The sequence below is a fragment of the Pristiophorus japonicus genome, chromosome 19 (assembly GCF_044704955.1).
Source record: "Pristiophorus japonicus isolate sPriJap1 chromosome 19, sPriJap1.hap1, whole genome shotgun sequence".
Lineage (NCBI taxonomy): Eukaryota > Metazoa > Chordata > Chondrichthyes > Pristiophoridae > Pristiophorus > Pristiophorus japonicus.
In genome coordinates, this window is record NC_091995.1 from 35,224,763 (window position 1) to 35,248,270 (window position 23,508).

Consider the following 23,508-nt stretch of genomic DNA (forward strand, 5'->3'; position numbering starts at 1 on the left):
CCCTCTATATTGGGGAGACCAAGCGTAGATCGGGTGACCACTTTATAGAGCACCTCCGTTCAGTCCGCAAGTGTGACCCCGAGCTTCCGGTCGCTTGTCACTTTAATTCTCCGCGCCACTCCCACTCTGACCTCTCTGACCTCGGTCTCCTACACTGTTCCAACGAAACTCAACGTAAGCTCGAGGAACAGTATCTCGTCTTTCTATTCGGCACTTTACAGCCTTCTAGACTCAACATCGAGTTCAACAATTTCAGATCACAACCTCTGCTCCCATTGTCTCAGAGAACAGATGCTGGCCGTGATTCTGCTGTTGATATTTACACCTCCTCTAGACCCATCTTTGGTTTCTTTACTTGGCCTAATTCCATCCCCCTTTTGCCTTGCACCATCATCCCTTTTGTCTCTCTAATCTCTCCTGCCTTCCACCCTATCACAGACCTTCCCTTTTGGTTATTTCCTTCCCTCCCCCTTTCCCTGCCCCTCCCCCTTTTCCCTGCCCCTACACGTGCTAAAAAACCTGTTACATCTAGAACTTATTCCAGTTCTGACGAAAGGTCATCGAGCTGAAACATTGGCCCAGATATCCCGGCCTCCCAGGTCCGTACGGAGTGTGTACGGACCTGGAAAGGCATCGCGAAAGTCGGTTTTCAGCGCACAATGCTTTTCCAATCTGTCAAGCTGGAGCTCGCTCAAAAGACAGCACCTCCGACAGTGCGGCGCTCCCTCAGCACTGCACTGGGAGTTGTCAGCCTGGATATATGTGTTCGAGTTCCTGGAGTGGGACTTGAATCCAGGATCTTGTGACTCAGGGGCAGGAGTGCTACCCATTGAGCCACAGCTACAGGTGAAGGAGGCATCTCCTGAGCGACCGGTGGAATTGGCTCTTCTCGCCGTTCCCCATGGGTTTCGGTCAATCGCCCGCTGAAGTTACACTGGAGGACGGGGAGGGGGTGATGCGGGCACTACTCCCCATCACCCGCCCCCCCGCCCTTTCGAACTTCTTTCAGAGTCAACCTCTATTACATTACTCCAGTAATGTTCCGTACTCCACAATGATAAGAGATCTCCATTTCGGTTTAAAAACATTACTAACCTGCCATTTTGTATGCAATTGATGAGTTGCCCGTGTTATCAGATGGCAAATTTAGGTATGAACAACGATTCGGCCAGTAAATGAGTGCATGTTAGCGATAACCCTGAAGAGGTCCGGTTAAGGTTTCCTTATCCTAGCAGCTAAAGTAGTCGTTCTTTTCATTAAAATGATTAGGGCTCAATTCGCTTGCACCCTCCGTAAATTGATTCCGGAGATGAAGGGGTTGACTTATGAAGAAAGGTTGAGCAGGTTGGGCCTATTCTCATTGGAGTTTAGAAGAATGAGAGGTGATCTTATTGAAACGTATGATACTGAGGGAGCTCGACAGGGTGGCTGCAGAGAGGATGTTTCCCCTCGTGGGGGAATGTAGAACGAGAGGGCATAGTTTCAGAATGTGGGGCTGCCCATTTAAAACTGAGATGAGGAGGAATTTCTTCTCTCAGAGGGTTGTGAATTTGTGGAATTCTCTGCCCCAGAGAGCTGTGGAGGCTGGGACATTGAATATATTTAAGGTGGAGATAGACAGATTTTTGAATAATAAGGGAGTGAAGGGTTATGGGGAGCGGGCAGGGAAGTGGAGCTGAGTCCATGATCAGATCAGCCGTGATTTTATTGAGCGGGCTCGAGGGGTCAATGGCCTACTCCTGCTCCTATTTCTTATGTTCTTAAACTCTGCTTCTGGGGTCCGAACTCGTGCCAAGTCCCATTCACCCATCAACCCTGTCCAGCAATGCCTCGATTTTAAAATTCTCATCCTTATTTTCAAATCCTTCCATGGCCTCGCCCCCCTCTCCCTATCTCTGTAACCATCTCCAGCCCCACAACACCCACCCCCTCGAGCTATCTGTGCTCCTCCATTCCTAGCCTCTTGTCCATCCCTGATTTTATGGCTCCACTACTGGTGGTCGTGGCTTCAGCTACCTAGGCGCTAAGCTCTGGAATTCCCTTCGTAAGCCTGCCCATCTCTCCACCTCTCTTTCTTCCTTTAAGATGCTCATTAAAACCTACCTCTTCTGACCAAACTTTTCATCGCCTGTCCTGTAATGTATGCACCCGTGAGTATGCTCACAGCTTTGTCGAGCTATTGATAAATCCCCTCCGTGCCTTTCAGTTCTGCACGGAGGGGTTTCCTGTACGGGCTGCTCCTGCACACTTTCCACCTTGCCATCCTTGTCTGCCGTCCGGACACGCCATGGCGCACCACCTTGCCGTCCGGAGGAGGCGGGGGTCCCCGATGGAGTGAACTCTACGCGGCAGTCCTCCCGCTATTTATCGGGGACTTGGCCTGGAGGGTGGTGCACGGAGCAGTCCCGTGCAACAAGTTTTTAAGTCGGTTCACGGGCTCCCAGGCCGCCTGCAATTTCTGCGGTCTGGAAGAGTCCGTGTTCCATGTTTTTATCGAATGTGCGAGGTTGCAGCCCCTCTTCCATTATTTAAAGAGGCTGCTCCTGAAATTCTGGCTGCACTTCAGTCCCACACTCCTGATCTTTGGGCACCCTGTGCGGAGGGGAGCGGGTAGGTCCGAGGGCCTCCTCGTAGGACTGCTCCTGGGCACGGCCAAGGGGGCCATCAGCCGGTCCAGGCAGCGGGCGGTGGAGGGGGTCGTTCAGCCTGACTGCCTCCCTCTCTTCCGCGGTTACATCCGAGCCAGGGTGTCCTTGGAGATGGAGCATGCGATGTCCACCGGTACGCTCGCGGCCTTCCGCGAGAGGTGGGCGCCGGAGGGACTGGAATGCATCATCACCCCCGGCAACCAAATTTTAATTTGATGTTTTTTGTCTAAAGTTTAATTTGTTTTTTGTGCAGGTTTTAGTGTCCCCCCCGCCCTTTTAGCCAGGGGGCACTTGTATAATTTGTGTTTTTAATGCCCTCAAACCACCCCCCCCACCAAAAAAAAACAAGGGGGCACTAGTTTGAAAGTGTTTGGTGAGTCCCCCACTTTAATCAGAGGGCACTTGACTTTGATTTAATTATTTTTTATTGTTCACAACAAAATCGTTATAGAGCTGTTGAGTTGGGAGTGGCTTAGCCAGTCACGTGATGTTGACAAGACTGAATAAAACCCCAGCCAGTTGGGTTGGGCGGCTCCACGATGGGGCAGGTGGTTGTGAGCCTGGTGGATGAACTGGGAAGATGTCATGTGATTGTTAAACCTTTTGCTAATAAACCGACTAGTTCTTAATTGCAATGTGTTGCTATGCATTCTTAAGCAAAGAACCCATGAAGCAAATACTTTACTTGTGCTAATACCTCCTGATGTGGCTCAGTGTCAAAGTTTGTTTGATAACACTCCTGTCACACGCCTTGGGACATTTTACTACGTTAAAGGTGCTGTATAAATACAGGTTGTTGCTGCTTTGCAAACTTGCAAATTGTTTGCGGGTTGAGGACTGCCTTCTACTTTCTACCTTGCGCCAAGTCCCGCTCACCCATCACCCCCTGGGCTCGCTGACCTACATTGGCTCCCGGTTAAACAACGCCTCGATTTCAAAATTCTCATCCTTGTTCTCAAATCCCTCCACGGCCTCGCCCCCTCCCTATCTCTGTAATCTCCTCCAGCCCCACAACCCTCCAAGATGGCTGCGCTCCTCTAATTCTGCCCTCTTCAGCATCTCTGATTATAATCGCTCCACCATTGGTGGCCGTTGTGGTGTATGCAGGCACCTTTAGTAATGCCTCCATGAGGCAGGATATGGTGCTTAAACTGTGCAGACTTCCAGTCCTTTATTAGCAGCTCCTGAATGCTGACAGCAAGCTGTGTGTTCCCTTTTATACTGGGTTATCTGCCGTGTGCAGGCAAACCCTGGGTCTCCAGCAACAGCACCCTCTAGTGTGCTGGTAAGGTGTTTACAGTACAAGGGTACATTCAGTGTTACAGACATCACACAGTAAACAGGCATGCATACACAACAGCTGTGTCTTCAGCTGCCTGGGCCCTAAGCTCTGGAACTCCCCCTCGAAACCTCTGCGCCTCTCTACCTCTCTCTCCTCCTTTAAGACGCTCCTTAAAACCTATCACTTTGACCAAGCTTTTGTTCATCTGCCTTAATTTCCCCTTATGCGGCTCGGTGTCAAATTATTCTGTTTTGTCTTATCATCGTAGGAAGTCCCTAGAAGCGAGGATGACTTGCTTCCACGCCAAAAAAAAAGGGAGAGGTTCACAGGTATTTCGAATGAAGAACCCGAACATATTGAAGGGTGGACGATGCCTGTTGCGTGGATTGTTTTAACGTGGGGTGGCCGTTGCACACCAGCCACCACACGGGCCTGACAGAGCTAGGTCTTGGTCCAGTGGCAAGGATTAACCAGGACAACTGGAGACCTGCTCTGCTGCACGGACCTAGTGCGCACACATATCGCAGTGTGGGCTGGGCCCGGGCTGCCCCTGGGCCCTGGCATCAAACTCACGCCTCCCCTGGGCCCCGATCATATCCTTCCCACACTCTCTCGCCGCTCTTTCGCCCCGATCTCGTCGCTCCTGCTGTATCTGCCCACACTCCAATCACCGACCTGGACCTTGCTGACGTCACTGTTCGCTGCCGTTGCCCTCCTGCACCAGCTCGTGCTGTACCTTGCAGTGGTACGCCCCCACGCTGCTCCCTGGGCCGCATGCCGCTCATTTTATGGCCCCGACCTGCCGCTCATGTTCCCTCACAGGTCGGGGCCTCCACCGTCTGTGCTGTAGACGGTGTAACTCTAACTGCTGTGAAGGGTTCCGATAAGAACGTAACCCCCGGAGGTTTTGAACAAGCGGCGCAACCCCTTAAAGTGGTCATGCCCCCAAAAAGGCAGGGAACATTGCTGGTCGCGGAATTTTGTTTTGGTTTGTTAAACCTTCCGTGTGACGGGTCTTTTTATAAATAGTTTTTTTTTCGCCCCCACAAGAATTGTAATTCTGTGCCACATTCCCTCCTGTACTAGCCTCGTGGGTTTTCGTACAGTTTTTAATCCGACGGGTGCGTATATGCGTGCGTGTATTTTTTTTAATGTTCCTAGTTGTAACATAGATCGGTATTGAGCTCACGAATAGCCCAAGAAACAATCATGCTTAACCTATTTCTTCAAAAAAAACTGTATATCACACCTTTTCCTTCTAAGCTGTTTGTAAATATATCAAATGAACTGAGGGGGGCGGGCGGTGGGACATGGGGGACATTTTAAATATCTTGTTATGGAAAAAATATATATATATAGAGTTATAATGTGACGCAGTATGGGGAAGCAGCAGTAGGGAAGGAACTGTTGTATGTGTGCATGTGTGTCGGGCAGTGTCAATTCCTGCCCTGTAACGCCTGACGGCAGAAAGCCTGCTGCAGCCCTTGAATCACTGCGCGCCTCGCGTAAATAAAAATCTTGTGCGTTTCGAGAACTCGCGGACGCCAGCCGGTTGAAGCAAGTGCGGCTGTGACTTTGGGCCGAGCGTTGGTCAGCGAAACTGGATCAGGCATCCTTGTGAGCTCACTTCAAGACTTAATTGGTGGGGTTATTAATCCCCAACGAGCTTGTGTTCTTTGTTGTTCAACCCACGCGTGTCTCGCTGTGTCATTCAGCAACTCTCTCGGCCTCTTGAGCCTGTTCATCGCACTCACTTCAGTGTCCTTCCCAGGCAACTTATCCTGCAACACCAACGGAAAAAGTACCCTCCCTCCTCACTGTTTATTTTTCAGCTCGCGCCCCCGCCCTACCGCCCTAACCCCCCCCCCCCCCCGCCATATTAGGGAGACCAGGGTTATGGGGATCATGCAGGAATGTGGAGTTTGTGGAAATGTATTTTTATCTAAGCTGATACCATACGGTATTTGTGTGCCTTTTGATTAAAATGGAGTCCTGGCCCTTCCAGAACTTTCTGCATTTTAGCAGCCAGCTTATTATGAACAGCTAAACCTGCTGTTAGATGGCTGATGGTTATCAGACAGCTAGGAGACAAGTCATGCTGAGACAAGTAACCCCCCCATGGTGCTCTCCTATTGTCTACACTACAGGAGTTCCATGTCACCCCACCCTTATCTTCTAGCCATTATCTCTTTCCTTTACCTCATCCATTTGAAGCAAACAGGTAAACTGACCAGGAAATTGGATAATCCTGATACAATACAAGACAGGTGATAGCCCATTACCTATGACTCATGGAGTAATGGCCGTTTGGCTTTCTGATAACCCTGACAAAAGGAAATATCTGGATACCATTTCAGGACCAGGATATAGTAATTAACTCTTTATCTGTATTCACTGACTGTGAGACAGAGCAATACACAGGGAGAGGCCAGAACTTGGGTTTTACTGTATAAATATCTTGTGAAGCTGTACCATTGCGGAGGTGTTCATTTGGCCCTTGACTGAGTGAAACCTACCCCTTGCGAGCAAGTAAATTAAAAGGGAAACTTCCATCGGAGCTGTAAGTGTCGGAGTCATTCTTTTCTGAGGTCGAGATTTCGACAGTTATTGGAGGTTCCACCGAGATGCATACTCTCTGTTCTGTGAGTAAAACGGATACAGGCATAGTGCCTCTCCAGTGAAAGGCTTCGGTGGCCAAACAAGGTGAGCCTTTGCTCACAAGAGGTTTCTTCACTGTTGAATCGCAGATGTAATCTGTTGTCCACAGCTGAGGTACTGCATCTACAAGACTCGGCATTTAAAAGTTAAAGGTATTTTTTTTATAACCATTTCTTTCTCAGCTCGCCAGCAGAAGAGAACAGGTTCTGAAAAAAATCTCGAGACAGCCCGGGGAAGGTTTCAGTAGGTAAGGAAGCGCTAGTCGATCGAAAAGGGTTCCAGGTTCTTATGTGATAAGATTTTTATTGTTTTTAATTCGGAAGGGGTTCTTATGTGATAAGACTATTAAAAGAAAAGAAAAAAAGAAAGCGCTAATAATCGATCGAAGGTTCTTATGTGATAAGATTTTTATTGTTTTTAATTCGGAAGGGGTTCTTATGTGATAAGACTATTAAAAAAAAAAAGAGCGCAATCGATCAAAGGGTTTGGGTACGGAACCTTAAGTTTTATCAGCTGTTATTAGGATAAGTTAAGGACTCGGTCTGTAGTGGCGTACAACGCAGACTGAGAATTTGTTTAGAGGTTATGATTTGTGTACTCACGGGAATATTGTTTGTTGTCCTTGTATTACTGTTGGTTGCAATACCTTTGTGAGTCATTGCCATTAGAGAAACGGGAAGAGTCACTAGGGAAAATTGTGATTCGAAAAAAAAAAACCACAAGGATTGATTAAGAAAAGAAACAGTAACTGATTGATCAACTACGGTTGGTTCGTGCCAACATATCTCACACACCCAGACTGAGCCCGAATTAAGAGCCTTTTCAGGCCACGTAACGGCCAGGAGAAGTGGGCGTAGAGAACTCGGTTGGCCGAAAGGATTGTGAGATCAGAAACTGTGGGAAAATCTTAATCATCCAGAATGGGTGCCGGAGCAAGTTAAAACACCACAAAAGGCACACCAGCCTATGTCATGCTCCAGAATTGTGGTCAGTCTTCAATTGACCAAAGAAACAAAAACCAGTAAAGTGGACTAAGGGTGAAAACAGGCTATTTCCACCCGATGGTTCATTTAATTTAGAGAGAACAACTTGTCTCCAGGAGTGTCTTATAAACAGAGATCCAAAAAAAAAAGGAAAGTAATAGAAAAGGCCTGGGTTCCGATTCTTCAAGCCCATGTAAAATTAACAGAGGAAGTAAATCAAATGTAAAAAAAAAAAAGAGAACCTGATAGTGACTTATGAAAAAAAAATGAAGCTAGTAAAAGAAAAAGCTTTATTGAATGGAGAGAGACTTGTGAATGTCTTGTCTTTGAATGAGAGTGCGTGAATGTCTTGTCTTTGAATGAGAGTGCTTCTGTCTTTTTTCCTTGTGTCTGGAAACCTGTTTGGAAAAGTTGTGGAGCTGCCTGTTTGTTTTAGCTCCGCCCACTTTTTCAAACAAAGTGAAGTTTTTTAACCCTTCATAGTGTTGTCCTGTATGTGGGAAGTTTAAGACATTTTAAGTTAGAAGCGCAGGTGTGGATTTATTCGGATGAGAGGTTACGGAGCTAGGAAATGCACAAAGGATGGGTTTGTTGAGACATGGTCCCGGTGGTTAAAAGTTGTAATGCTTTTTTTTTTAAAAAGCCTTTGTGGGTCTCTCGAGGTGCAGGCTGGGGGAGTACACTCTCATTGTCCTTGGTGTAAATTCTTGGTACAAAAGCTTCTAGCTCAGTAAGAGGATTTTTTTTTGATAAAGAGTGGCAGTAAAACAGTTGAATTGGGATTTTGAGATATTTCAGGTGATCTCTTGATCAACATTTTGGGTGTATTGGAAAAAATCTTGGGTTTGGAAGCCTTTTAATAAAATTAGAAAACAAGTACTTTACATTCTGTGATCTGTGAATCACTATAAGCATAAATGAGAAGTCCGTGTAACACACAGATTTGTCCAGTTCAGAAGCCCACACAAATGAAGGTTTGTCCATGACCTACGAGCTGTGAATGAATCTACTATATTCTCACAATGCTTAAAGCATGTGGAATGAAGTATCCCGGAATGCTTTCCAGAACCTTAAGCAGTCCCTCACTTCAGCACCAGCCTTGGGAATTACCAGATTACACTAAGCTATTCAACTTATTTGTGCATCACAAGTCGGGTTTTGCACAATCTGTTTTGACTCAGTTACATGGGGACAGGCAGCGACCGGTAGCATATTTCAGTACCCAACTAGACCCAGTGGCACGCGGACTACCAGGATGTCTTCCTTTGTTGGCAGCAGCTTATTATGCTATGCAACAGGCTCAGCCAATAACTCTAAATCATCAGACCATTTTGTATATCCCACACTCTGTCGAGATTTTACTTACTAAATGTGCCACCCAACACCTAACCTCCGCAAGAACCACTAAATACGAGGTCGAACTGTTATCAAATCCGAACCTTGTCATCAAAAGATGTACTACCTTAAATCCAGCCACTCTACTCCCCACGGAAGACGACGGCGAACCCCATTCATGTGAAATGGTAACCGAATTAGTGACTAAACCACGTATCAATCTAACAGATGTACCAATGTGTAACCCTGATCTAATGTACTATGTTGACGGATCAGCCCTACGAAATGATAGGGGCCAACCTAGAGCAGCTTATGCAATTGTAACTCAGTTTAATGTTGTCGAAACAGCCTCTCTTCCAGACTCCTTTTCAGCCCAACAAGCCGAATTGTTTGCGTTAACTCGAGCCTGTATTCTGGCTGAAGGACACACAGTTAATATCTACACTGTAGAGCTGATAATGCAGCTAAGTCAGCAGCTCTGTCGAAAGGGGGGATGCAGGTGACATTGTTCCCACTAAGGAAAAATAATTGCTCAGACCCGCCACCCACTATTAATGACGTGCTGGCCTTTCAGACACAGACCAGTACGGAGGAGGTGGTGACCTGGACGAAGGATCAATGTTATAAAAATCCAGAAGGAATATGGGTTCACCATGACGGCCGCGTGGTGGCCCCTAGATCCTTACTTCCATGGATTGCCCGATGTGTTCATACATTCACACATGCAGGCAAAGGGGGATTGGCAGATTATATTTTGGCAACTTGGTATGCACCAGGTATTTCGGCAATTGCAAAACAAATCTGTGAAAATTGTGTTACCTGTCAGACAATGAATCCGGGTAAGACGGAAAAAGTAGAATCTGCCTCCCACCCAAATCCAGTCGGGCCTTTTGTACATTTACAAATGGATTTTATTGAATTACCTATGTGTATGGGATTCAAGTATGTATTAGTTATTGTAGATGTGTTCTCTAGATGGATTGAAGCCTTTCCATGTAAAAAGGCCGATGCCACTACTGTTGCTAAATGTTTGTTAAAAGAAATTGTACCGCGCTTCGGAATCCCTGCTAAGCTTTCCAGTGATAACGGGTCACATTTCACGGGAACTGTCATAAGAGAAATGTGTAAAGCTTTACAGATTAATCAACGTTTTCATTGCAGTTATCATCCACAATCAGCTGGACTTGTTGAAAGATATAATGGAATGCTTAAAAATAAGCTGGCAAAACTATGCAATGACACTGGACTGAAATGGACAGAACTGCTGCCCTTAGCTTTGATGGTAATGCGATCTGCAACCAACAGAACAACAGGCTTGTCACCACATGAGATAGTTATGGGACGTCCCCAACGACTACCTTTTACAGCACCATTTACTGCAAAACAGATGGACATCCACAAAATGGAGGAAAATATGTTGAATTATTGTATTGCACTAACCAAATGTATTTCCAGCTTTCATTCACAGGTAAAGAAAGCCCAAGTCAAGCCAGCGGAAGGGAAGTGTCATAACCTGGAGCCAGGGGAATTCGTTTACATCAAGATTTTTAAAAAGGAAAAGCAGTCTACAGCCAAGATTCGAAGGACCATACCAGGTCTTCCTGGCGACCAATACTGCAATCAAGGTAAAGGAAAGACCAACATGGATCCACGCATCCCATTGCAAACGGGCACCCGACCAGGAGGAAGGGACGAAGGAATCAGAGGAACAGAAAAAGGAAGACTGAATAAAGAACTGTATGGACTATGGGGACTGATGGTGCTGGGCTTGACAGGGTTTTACTTCACATTATTGATTACACCAGGGGTACAGACCCACCACCGAAGGGAATTGCACGTAAACGTATTTATGGCTCTGAGTCATAGGTATGCTCAAGAAAGAAACTTGTCGAGTTGCTGGATATGTTCCCATGTACCTGTCCACTCCAGGGGGGGTATTCCCCTGAGATCTGTCCCCTTTAACGAATCAGAAATGGTAGAATGGTTGACAGTGCAAAACAGGACAAAACTAACTAAGGGGCCAGAAACAAAGGAGCAAACAGAATGGAGGTCGGCAGGGTATAAACTTACAGCCTTCCAGGGATGGTACCAGCCCAATTATGATAATAACCATCAGCCTCCCTTCCTAAGCATTACTCCCAGAATAGGAAATCCTGAGGGTATAATATGCCTAGTGAGTAATGAAACTAAAAGAAATGGAAATGGAGAGACTGTACAAGATCAGAATGGATTGAGTTGTCCTTGTGAAGGACAAAATGGGGGAATGTGGAAATGTATTTTTATCTAAGCTGATACCATACGGTATTTGTGTGCCTTTTGATTAAAATGGAGTCCTGGCCCTTCCAGAACTTTCTGCATTTTAGCAGCCAGCTTATTATGAACAGCTAAACCTGCTGTTAGATGGCTGATGGTTATCAGACAGCTAGGAGACAAGTCATGCTGAGACAAGTAACCCCCCATGGTGCTCTCCTATTGTCTACACTACAGGAGTTCCATGTCACCCCACCCTTATCTTCTAGCCATTATCTCTTTCCTTTACCTCATCCATTTGAAGCAAACAGGTAAACTGACCAGGAAATTGGATAATCCTGATACAATACAAGACAGGTGATAGCCCATTACCTATGACTCATGGAGTAATGGCCGTTTGGCTTTCTGATAACCCTGACAAAAGGAAATATCTGGATACCATTTCAGGACCAGGATATAGTAATTAACTCTTTATCTGTATTCACTGACTGTGAGACAGAGCAATACACAGGGAGAGGCCAGAACTTGGGTTTTACTGTATAAATATCTTGTGAAGCTGTACCATTGCGGAGGTGTTCATTTGGCCCTTGACTGAGTGAAACCTACCCCTTGCGAGCAAGTAAATTAAAAGGGAAACTTCCATCGGAGCTGTAAGTGTCGGAGTCATTCTTTTCTGAGGTCGAGATTTCGACAAGTTGAGGTCCAAGATCAGCCATGATCTGATTGAATGGCGGAACAGGCTCGAGGGGCCGAATGGCTGACTCCTGCTCCTATTTATTTGTCTTACAACACTGCTGTGAAGTGCCTTGGGACGTTTTGCTCTGTTAAAGGCGCTATATAAATACAATTTGTTGTTGAACGCCTCCGTGAAAGTTTTGTAAACTCACCATATAATAGAAGTGATGAAGATCATGGATGTCGAGCTGGCTGATGGCTGTCAGAGTTACATTGATGATGTCTCCAGGATACAGAAAAACATGGGGCACGTTGATATGAAGATACCTCTTGCTCGGGGACTTGTGTTTCCTTACTGCTGCAAACGTCTTACTTTTCGTACGGTCGTCAGTTCCAGCAATCGCCTGGAAGGCAATATACAGGTTGAGGCGCGGGTGGATACACAGATAGACAGACAAATACACTTGAAAGTTATCTATAAAGACTGAAAAATTCAATCATTGGGGTAGAAATTGACTTCAATGGGGCGTTGTAGTGTAATGGTTGTCATTTTGGCCTGACAAGCCAAAGAGCCCAGGTTGGATCCCACGTGGGATCTTAGGGGTTGAAATTCGGTCCCGCCGTTTTTGAGGCAGTGTCACTGCCCGAGTGCTGATTTTACCGCCAGGCGTTAGGTGCAGGCTCTAAGTGCCAAATTCCTGTTTTCACAGCCAAAGATGAGGGAGCAGCGCTAAAAAGTGGCGTTGCACACTCATCGTCGGGCTGGAGCTCATGTGGGCCGACTGGATTTCTCATCGGGAGCCTGCAGCAGTGCTCGCTGGGAAACGGGAAGAAAAGGGTAGAAAGAAAAAACTAACCCTCACACTTCTCCCACCCACACACACAAACATCCGCACTGTTACAACTAATGAAAGGAAGAGGAAATAAATAAAGAACAAAACTGACCTCGATCTCTGGGCGAATACCCCCCCCCCCCCGGGGCACCGCGATGCTCCCTCCACCTTTCCCAGGCAGTACGGAGACCTTGCCGTTAGGCCTCAACACAAACCAAATATCGTGGGAGCGACGCCAAGGGGGGGGTGACGTCAACACGCGGGTGGCGTTAGATGGTGCGGTGTTATCTCTTGGCGCCTCTACCAAAGAGCCGACTGAATTTCTCCCGAGCCGCGCGCGCCGCTGAACACCGATGGTGGGCCTTTGCCGCCGGTTAGCCGCCGAGCACCGGTGCTAACGGGCGGCGTAATAAAGGGTCATTTTGACCCCAAAATGTTGGAACTTGCTCCGGATGGGCCTCCACGGCAGTAGGGGGCGGGGTTTGGGTGGTTCTTCTTGTTATGTTCAGAATAAATCCACAGGACTATATCGCAAGCTCAAACTGTTGTGACCGTGATCTCTTTATTCAGTCTCCAGAGTGAGGAGGCCTCATGGTGAGTCACCTTTTATACCTGCTTGCCCCAGGGTGCACAGGTGACCCTTAGGTCTCCCACAGGTGTGCCCCCTAGTGGCAAGTCTTACATTTGGGTAAGGTTTAAATACATACATCACACTTCTCCTGTGAAAAAAGGGTGACAATTGGCTGTTTTTGTTAAATGTAATTCTCTCGAAAGGAGAAGACTGATAGGGGTCTTTAACATTATTTATGAAAAGGGGCGAGACATAAGTGTCTTCATTGGCGGGGGGGGGGGGGGGGCAATCCAAAACTAGGGGCCACAAATATAAGATAGCTGCTGATAAATCCAATCTGGCATTTATAGAATCAGAGAAATTTACAGCACGGAAGGAGGCCATTTCGGCCCATCGTGTCTGTGCTGGATGACAAAGAGCTATCCAGCCTAATCCCACTTTCCAGGTCTCGGTCCATAGTCTTGTAGGTTACGGCACTTCAAAAGTATATCCAGGTACTTTTTAAATGCTATGAGGGTTTCTGTCTCTGCCACCCTTTCAGGCAGTGAGTTCCAGACCCCACCACCCTCTGGGTGAAAACATTTCTCAAATCCCCTCTAAACCTCCTACCACTTACTTCAAATTGATGCCCCCTGGTTACTGCTCCCTCTGCTAAGGGGAATAGGCCCTTCCTATCCACTCTATCCAGGCCCCTCAAAATTACAGGAGGAATTCAAGCTGATCTTCTTTGCCCAGAGAGTGGTGGGGAGGCGGAACTTGCTACCTCAGTGAGTGGCTGAGGTGAATAACGTAGATGCTTCTGAGGAAAGGCCAGATGAGTACCGGAGGCAGAAAGGGATAGAAGGATATGTTGATGGGGCGAGATGAAACAAAGCGAGTAAGGAAGTTGCTCCTGAATTTCTTATTGGGTTTAGCTTAAAATTAGCCTCAGGTGGACAGGACAGGGGGAATACCAGTGAATGATGAGGACGCCTTCTGCCCAATAAAGTCCGCAGCAAGGGGCGGATATAAGGAATCGCAGTCCCAGCTTCCCAAATTTGGAAGCGCAGAAATGAGAGGCAGAGACCGTCGGACCGGGATCCCACCCCAACATGCTCCTCAGCCCCCAAATCAGATAGCGAGTGTTATGTCTCAAATAAAGCAATGTGACTGAGTACTGTAGACCGGAGTAAGTGTGACCTTAGCCTCTTTATTCTGACTCCAGAGTGCTGGCACAGCATGGGAGGCCTGCTTATATACAGTGCTCCCAAGGGATGCTGGGATCCCTTGGGACTCCAACAGTTACGCCCTCTGGTGGTGGTAGAATGCTGGTTACAAAGTGTTGCATACATAACAGCGAGCATGTGAGAGAATTATTTGGTCAGGGTGGGGGCTGGGGAGGTGGGATTGTCAGACTAAATAAGAACATAAGAAATAGGAGCAGGAGGAGCCCACTCAGCTCCTCGAGCCTGCACCGCCTTTCAATAAGATCATGGCTGATCATCTATCTCAACTCCACTTGCCTGCTCCATCCCCATAGCCCTTGATTCCCTTAATATCCAAAATGCCATCATAAACTGAAACTGCTTATGCCTGGAATTAGTGAAATGAACAAATCGATAATGGGCTGAATTTGCGGCCTTGAAACCTACCTCTGTGACCAAGCTTTTGATCACCTGTCCTGCTATCTCCTTATATGGCACGGTGTCAAATTTAGTCTGAAAATCCCCCCTGTGAATCACCTTGGGAAGTTTGACTACGTGAAAGGCGCTATATAAATGCAAGTTGCAGTTGTATCCATTAGTTTGCATGCCAGCCATGCTGTGACCTTTGACTGTTGGTATCCAATCTGATGCTCGATACGAGACAATATCGCATTGTGGACCTGCAATGTTCATTTCATGTAGTATCCTTACCCCCTTACGACCAGCAGATGTACAAGACAACGGGGCAGAAGTTGCGGCCCCGAATGGCGTGTACGAGATGCGCACACCCCCACAGGGGTCCCGCAAGTTCCGGGATTCGGCACACGCTGCGCATGTGACAGATCGGACAAATCGGAAAGTAGAGGGCCTCTGCGGGCGGAGTGTTGGTCTATTCGCCCGTGAGATTCTTACACCTGGTAAATGCAGGCGTAAGGCCTGCTTTTACCGGCGTAAGAGTTTAAAAAAATAGAAAACAAAATGTTATCTCTCATTTATACATTAAAAACCCCGTCCAATAAGGCAAGTTTATTTGTTAGCCCCGTTAAAACGTATACATTTTTTTTTAACAAAAAATGTAAATTTTTGTTCAAAATATTTAATTAAATAGCATTTCAATTCATTAAAAATAAGATTATTTCATGTGTTTGTGTATTTTTTGAGCGATCCCCATTCATACTTACTCCGTACGAAAACCCGATACGGGGCGGGATCTTCCGTCTTCCGCCGCCCCTGTTAGCGCCCCAGAGAGGCGGCAATGGCGGCGGTGAGCACTTCCGGGGCGGTGGGCAGCTTCCAGCGCCCCGCTGGGACTTTCGGTGCCGCTTTCAACGGGGCACGGAGCATTACCACCCGGGAGAGGCGAGCCGGTGTACAACGCCCCTGGTTGTGGCACCGGCTCGATTTCTGGCTCCCGCCCGATACATAGCACCCAGTAGATCAGGTGGTTAAGAAGGCCCCCTGCTGGGACCGCCTGGGACTGCGGGCGGTCTGAGCTGTATCGGCTGCAGTGAGTTAAGTCATGCAAATCTCAGGTGAGCGTGATTGTTTTTTGATTGGATTTCTTTTTTTGCGATTTATGTTGTGGTGGCGTGAGTTATTTATTGGGAATGTTTTTGATGGGTATTTTTCACGTTTCCCCCCCCCCCCCCCCCCGCCCGCCGTGACCTCTCTTACAGCCTCCCAGGCCGGCTGGTTAGCTTGGGATTTTCACTCGCTCTGCCGGACGAGCGCCCTGAGAGAGAGGTGTGTAACGCCTCCCTCAGCGCTCCACCCCACACTCAAGGCCCAGCTGATGAATTTTGCTGACTGAGGCGCAAACTGCTGCTGGGTGCAAAGCTCACCGCCCCGCCACCATGACCACCTCCAAATGAGCAGAACCGAAAAGCCAGTCCATCGATATCATAAGTATGAATGCGGGTTCCCTGCTGTCATTGGTTGGGCCAGCCCACGTGCTTGCAAAACATCGAAACAGAGAAACATAGAAAATAGGTGCAGGAACAGGCCATTCGGCCCTTCGAGCCTGCACCGCCATTCAATAAGATCACGGCTGATCATTCACCTCAGTACCCCTTTCCTGCTTTCTCTCCATACCCCTTGATCCCCTTAGCCGTGAAGGCCACATCTAACTCTCTCTTGAATATATCTAATGAACTGGCCTCAACAACTCTCTGTGGTAGTGAATTCCTCAGGTTCACAACTCTCTGAGTGAAGAAGTTTCTCTTCATCTCGGTCCTAAATGGCCTACCCCTTTATCCTTAGACTGTGACCCCTTGGTGCTGGACTTCCCCAACATCGGGAACACTCTTCCTGCATCTAACCTGTCCCGTCCCGTCAGAATTTCATATGCTTCTGTGAGATCCCCTCTCATTCTTCTAAATTCGGCTGTGGCTGCATCCCTGGGGTACGTGGGCCTGGACTCGCGGGTACCCGGAGAGGCCCAGGATCGCGAATTTCCGAACTTCAGGTAAATCCGCCGGGGTTTTTTTCTTGTGGGTGTGAGTGAGGCCTCTGCCCGTGGGAAGTCTCCGACCTGCAGATTCTGGGCCTATAACTGCAGTAAGTCAGCTGAATGAAACTGGAAACAAACTCTTACCGTGATATTTATATGCTGCGTGTGTGGAGGAACATGGATTACAAAGCTTTGTTCCCCGATTTTGTCAGTCAATCCTACGTTGTCATCTGTTGTTGTCGTTTCCCCGGAGATATTTATCGATACCTGGAGAGTTACGTCCGGTGCAGGGGAGCCGTCGGGATTAGTGACTGATGTCTGTGAAACAATGCCATGACAAAGAAACCATTAACGCACGATGGCATACCAGCTGCCCAATTGCACCCTTTGGTCATCATTCGATAGTCTTTCGTTGGGGCACTTTGCAGCCTTCTGCACTCAACGTCGAGTTCAACAATTTCAGACCATAACCTCTGCCCATTTTTAGCTCCCTTCTTCTCCCTGCCCCCCGCCGCGTCCCCATCCCCCACCCCCGGCAGCCGCGCCCCCCCCTCCGCCCCCCCCCCCACCCACACCGGATCTTATGGTTTTTTCTCCTTGTATTTGGACTTTCAAAAGGCTTTTGACAAGGTCCCACACAAGGGATTGGTGTACAAAATTAAAGCACATGGTATTGGGGGTAATGTATTGACGTGGATAGAGAACTGGTTGGCAGACAGGAAGCAAAGAGTAGAAATAAACAGGTCCTTTTCAGAATGGCAGGCAGTGACAAGTGGGGTACCACAAGGTTCAGTACTGGGACCCCAACTATTTACAATATACATTCATGATTTAGACAAAGGAATTGAGTATGCTATCTCCAAGTTTGCAGATGACACTAAGCTGGGTGGCGGTGTGAGCTGTGAGGAGGATGCTAAGAGGCTGCAGGGTGACTTGGACAGGTTAGGTGAGTGGGCAAATGCATGGCAGATGCAGTATAACGTGGATAAATGTGAGGTTATCCACTTTGGTGGCAAAAGCAGGAAGGCAGAATATTATCTGAATGGTGACAGATTAGGAAAAGGGGAGGTGCAATGAGACCTGGCTGTCATGTTACATTAGTCATTGAAGGTTGGCATGCAGGTACAGCAGGCGGTGAAGAAAGCAAATGGCATGTTGGCCTTCATAGCTAGAGGATTTGAGTATAGGAGCAGGGAGGTCTTACTGCAGTTGTACAGGGCCTTGGTGAGGCCACACCTGGAGTATTGTGTTCAGTTTTGGTCTCCTAATCTGAGGAAGGACATTCTTGCTATTGAGGAAGTGCAGCGAAGGTTCACCAGACTGATTCCAGGGATGGCTGGACTGACATATGAAGAAAGAATGGATCGACTAGGCTTATATTCACTGGAATTTAGAAGAACGAGAGGGGATCTCATAGAAACGTTTAAAATTCTGATGGGACTGGACAGGTTAGATGCAGGAAGAATTTTCCCGATATTGGGGAAGTCCAGAACCAGGGGTCACAGTCTAAGGATAAGGGGTAAGCCATTTAGGACCGAGATGAGGAGAAACTTCTTCACCTAGAGAGTGGTGAACCTATGAAATTCTCTGTCACAGAAAGTTGTTGAGGCCAGTTCGTTAGATATATTCAAAAGGAAGTTAGATGTGGCCTTTACGGCTAAAGGGATCAAGGGGTATGGAGAGAAAGCAGGAATGGGGTACTGAAGTTGCATGATCAGCCATGATCATATCGAATGGTGGTGCAGGCTCGAAAGGCCGAATGGCCTACTCCTGCACCTATTTTCTATTTTTCTATGTTTCTTTGTCTCCAATGGCAGCTGATCAATATTCCGCCATTCACACCCTTACAGATTAACCTTTTTCTACCTTTTTCTAACTAAAATAGGCTGTGCGGTTGAAAATAAAGAAGAAAGCTGCGGACAGCAGGAAGATATCTATCAACTGGTCAGGTGGGCAGAACAGTGGCAAATGGAATTTAATCCGGAGAAGTGAGAGGTAATGCATTTGGGGAGGGCTAACAAGGAAAGGGAATACACATTAAATGGTAGGAAACTGAGAAGTGTAGAGGAACAAAGGGACCTAGAAGTGCATGTCCACAGATCCCTGAAAGTAGCAGGCCAGGTGGATCAGGTGGTTAATAAAGCATACGGAATACTTGCCTTTATTAGCCGACGCATAGAATACAAGAGCAGTGAGGTTATGCTTGAACTGTCTAAAACACTGTTTCGGCCACAGCTGGAGTACTGCGTGCAGTTCTGGTCACCACATTACAGGAAGGACGTGATAGCACTGGAGAGGATAGCGAGGAGATTTACGAGGATGTTGCCGGGAGTGGAGAATCTAAGCCACAAGGACAGATTCGATAGGCTGCGTTTGTTTTCCTTGGAACAGAGACGGCTGAGGGGAGACCTCATTGAGGTGTATAAAAATTATAAGGGCCTAGATATAATGGATAGAAAGGTCCTATTTCTCTTAGCAGAGGGGTCAACAACCAGGGGCCATAAATTTAAAGTAATTGGTAGGAGGTTTAGAGGGGATTTGAGGGGAAATTTCTTCACCCAGAAGGTGATGGGGGTCTGGAACTCACTGCCCAAAAGGGTGGTAGAGACAGAAACCCTCACCACATTTAAAAAGTACTTGGATGTGCACTTGAAGTGTTGTAACCTGCAGGGCTACGGACCAAGAGCTGGAAAGTGGGATTAGATCTTGGTCGGCATGGACACGATGGGCCGAAATGGCCTCCTTCCGTGCTGTAAACTTCTATGATTCTCTGATAACTTCTGCCATTAGCATTTCAATTTGGCCCATCATCCCATTTTGTCTCTCTAATCTCGCCTGCCTTCCACCCTATCACAGACCTTCCCTTTTGTTCTTTCTCCCCCTCCCCCTTCCAGTGCTTGTTCAGAATCCGCTCATGTCGAATATGCGTCAGTTCTGGCTCAGGGTCATCGACCCGAAGCCTTAACTCTCTCCGCAGAGGCTGCCTGACCCGCTGAGATTGCCAGCATTTTCTGTTTTTATTCCCGATTCCAGCGCCCGCAGTATTTTGCCTTTGTATTCGGTCGTCCTTCCCGGATTCCTCCCTTCCCTTCCTGCACTTCTTGGTCTGGCTACGTCCGGCAATGAGCCCAGTGCTCCCCCTTCCGTGCTGCAAGATTATATGGGCTGGATTTTCGGTCGTCTGCCGGCCCCCGTTAGCACCCCGCAGGGACGGCAATGGTGGTGGGCATGGTTTCGGGGCGAGCGGCCAGCTCCCAGCGCCCCACCGGGAAATTAGTTGCTGGTTTTGCCGGGGTGGGGGGGGGGGGCGGTGCGGAGCAGCACCGGCCGGGAATGTCAAGCCGGCGTGCAATGCAACCAGCTTCAACTGCGCTCCGATTTTGAATTAACGCTGAGCCTCTAGCGCCCCGTAGCGCGCCCCTGTGGGGCCGCCTGGAAAACTAAGCGGTCAGAGCTGTCCCGGCAGCAGCGAGTGCAGTAAGGAATGGATGAGGTACGTAGGATCGTTTTGTTTATTTTTATTTTTATTTTTGCGATTGATCCTAATGTGGGGTGTTCAAGGTATCGGGAATGAGTTTTGTTTTTTTTCCAGGGAAACCTCTCTTAGGGCGCTCTGAGACCAGCTCTTTAGCTCGGGATTTTCAGTGGCTCAGACGGCCTAGCGCCCTGAGAGAGGTGTGTAACGCCTCCCTTCGCGCTCCGCCCTACACTCAGGGCCCAGCTGGTGAGTTCTGTGGCTGCCGACGCAAACCGATTCCCGGTGCAGACATCACTGCCCGGCCACCATTACCGCCCGAAAAATCCACCATCTGAAAATGCAGCCCTGTGCTTCGATCTCTCTCTGGCCACTGTGTAGGCTTTCCACTGACCTCGACCACAAGCCCATGGCGTCCCGAAACTGCCTCGACACTTCCCACCCAGCATCCCGTAAAGTCTCGAACCCGTTCTCCCAGTTCCCGCAACTCCCTCGAACCTGCCCTGGTGACTCTACGTTCCCCAACAGAGCTCCCGAAAATGTCCTCCATTTCCCCTCAACTGAGGCCTTTCCTCTGCGGCACTTGACCCCCTCCCAGGCTGGGGACGTCCCCTTACCCCTGCTTCACCCCACTTCTCTCGCAAGCATGATGGGGTCTCCCCCCATCCACCTCCCCTCCCGGGTCTCACTTTGTATCCCATCAGCCTCCCCATTCAGCCAATTCTTCCTCCTGCAATATGATACCACTACCAAATGCATTGTTTGCCACCCCCCCCCACCTCCCCTGCTCCCCGCCTCCCCTCCTCTGTTCTTTCTAGAGGGACCGTACCCTCCATGAAACTCTGGTTCAATCTTCCAACACCGCCCCGCCACCCCACCCGGCACCTTACCATGTGGGGACACAGAAGTTATCGCACCTGCCCATTCACCTGTTCCCATGCTGTAATGTATTTAAGAACATAAGAAATAGGAGCAGGAGTAGGCCATTTGGCCCCTCGAGCCTGCTCCGCCATTCAATGAGATCATGGCTGATCTGATCATGGACTCAGCTCCACTTCCCTGCCCGTTCCCCATAACCCCTGACTCCCTTATCGTTCAAAAATCTGTCTATCTCCACCTTAAATATATTCAATGACCCAGCCTCCACAGCACTCTGGGGCAGAGAATTCCACAGATTCACAACCCCCTGAGAGAAGAAATTCCTCCTCATCTCCGTTTTAAATTGGCGACCTCTCATTCTGAAACTATGTCCCTAATTCTAGATTCCCCCACGAGGGGAAACATCCTCTCTGCGTCAACCTTGTTGAGCCCCCTCAGTATCTTATATATTTCACCTTTCATTCTTCTAAACTCCAATGAGTACAGGCCCAACCTACTCAACCTTTATTCATAAGTCAACCCCTTCAAATCAGGAATCAACCGAGTGAACCTTCTCTGAACAGCCTCCAAAGCAAGTATATCCCTCCTTCAATAAGGAGACCAAAACTGTACGCAGTACTCAATGTGTGGCCTCACCAATACCCTGTACAGTTGTAGCAGGACTTTTCTGCTTTTATACTCTATCCCCTTTGCACTAAAGGCCAACATTCCATTTGCCTTCCTGATCACTTGCTGTACCTGCACACTAACTTTTTGTGTTTCAGGCACAAGGACCCCCAGGTCCCTCTGAACTATGCATTTTGTAATTTCTCTCCATTTAAATATTAATTTTCTTTTTTCGTTTTCCTGCCAAAGTGGATAACCTCACACTTTCCCACATTATACTCCAACTGCCAAAGGTTTGCCCACTCACTTAGCGTGCCTATATCCCTTTGCAGATTTCTTGTGTCCTCCTCACAACTTGCTTTCCCACTCATCTTTATTTGCCTCATGGGTCTCTTTGCTCAAGAATTCATAGCAACACATTGCTGTTAAAAACTAGTTGGTTTATTAACAAAAGGTTTAAAAATCGCACTGCATATTACCAGTTCATCCACTGGGCTCACAACTCATCGTGGATGACCTAGACCCCCCTACTGGCTGGGGTTTTATTGAGTCTTGTGAACATCACGTGACTGGCTGAGCCACTCACAGTGCAACAGTTCCACAAACCTGTGAGCACACTCACTGGTGGATACATTACATACGCCACAGTCTGAAGCTTCAAACACTTTTGCCTCCATATAAATTCTAAGTCAGACCGAAATTTCTGTGTACTTCCTTCAATCTAATAAACCTGTATTCGCTGTTGATGCCACAGATCTACTGGTAAGTCCAAGCCCAACGCCTATGTTTAATTTCAACCCCTGTGGGATCGGTGTGAGGGGAGATGCTTGCATTTTAGAGATTAGGTACATGAGAATGGTGAATGGAGGAAGCTTACAGTATACATGTGACAGAGCCTACCTAGCAGGAGAGGGGTATCTATATAAAGTGCCATATGCGTCAGTTGATAGCATCCTCCCCTCTGAGCCAGAAGGTTGTGGGTTTGAGTCCCACTCCAGGGACTTGGAGCATATAAATCTTGGCTGACACTCCCTATGCAGTGCTGAGGAAGCGCTGCACTGCCGGAGGTGCCGTCTTTCGGATACGACGTTATACCGGAGGCCCCGTCTGTCCTCTCAGGTGGATATTAAAGATCCCACTTTTTCAAAGAAGAGCAGGGAGGTTCTCCCGATGTCCTGGCCAATATATATCCCTCAATCAACGTCACTAAATAAACAGATTATCTGGTCATTCCCTATCCGCTGACTCCATCCCTCTCCCTAACATCAATCTGAGGGTGAACAAGACTGTTTGCAACCTAGGCGTCATATTTGACCCTGAAATGAGTTTCCGGCTACATATCCGCAGCATAACTAAAACTGCCTTTTTCGACCTCCGTAACATCGCCCGCCTCCGCCCCTGCCTCAGCTCATCTGCTGCTGAAACCCTCATCCATGCCTTTGTTATCTCCAGACTTGACTATTCCAACGCACTCCTGGCTGGCCTCCCACATTCTACCCTACGTAAACTAGAGGACATCCAAAACTCAGCAGCCCGTGTCCTAACTCGCACTAAGTCACGATTACCCATCACCCCTGTGGTTTCTGACCTACATTGGCTCCCGGTTAAACAACGCCTCGATTTCAAAATTATGATCCTTGTTTACAAATCACTCCATGGACTTGCCCCTCCCTATCTCTA

The 23,508-nt window shown here is 47.9% G+C and overlaps 1 protein-coding gene across 1 annotated transcript in view; it reads right to left on the bottom strand.

The window, feature by feature from the left end:
- LOC139230170 (complement C3-like) overlaps positions 1-23,508 on the bottom strand; it is a 70,908-nt gene that overhangs the window by 46,014 nt on the left and 1,386 nt on the right. Inside the window, exons 2-3 of the mRNA XM_070862011.1 lie at positions 17,013-17,186; positions 12,044-12,235 (exon numbers count right to left, since the gene is read on the bottom strand). Of these exons, the coding sequence (XP_070718112.1) occupies positions 12,044-12,235; positions 17,013-17,186 (366 nt within the window). The remainder of the gene's footprint in view (positions 1-12,043; positions 12,236-17,012; positions 17,187-23,508) is intronic.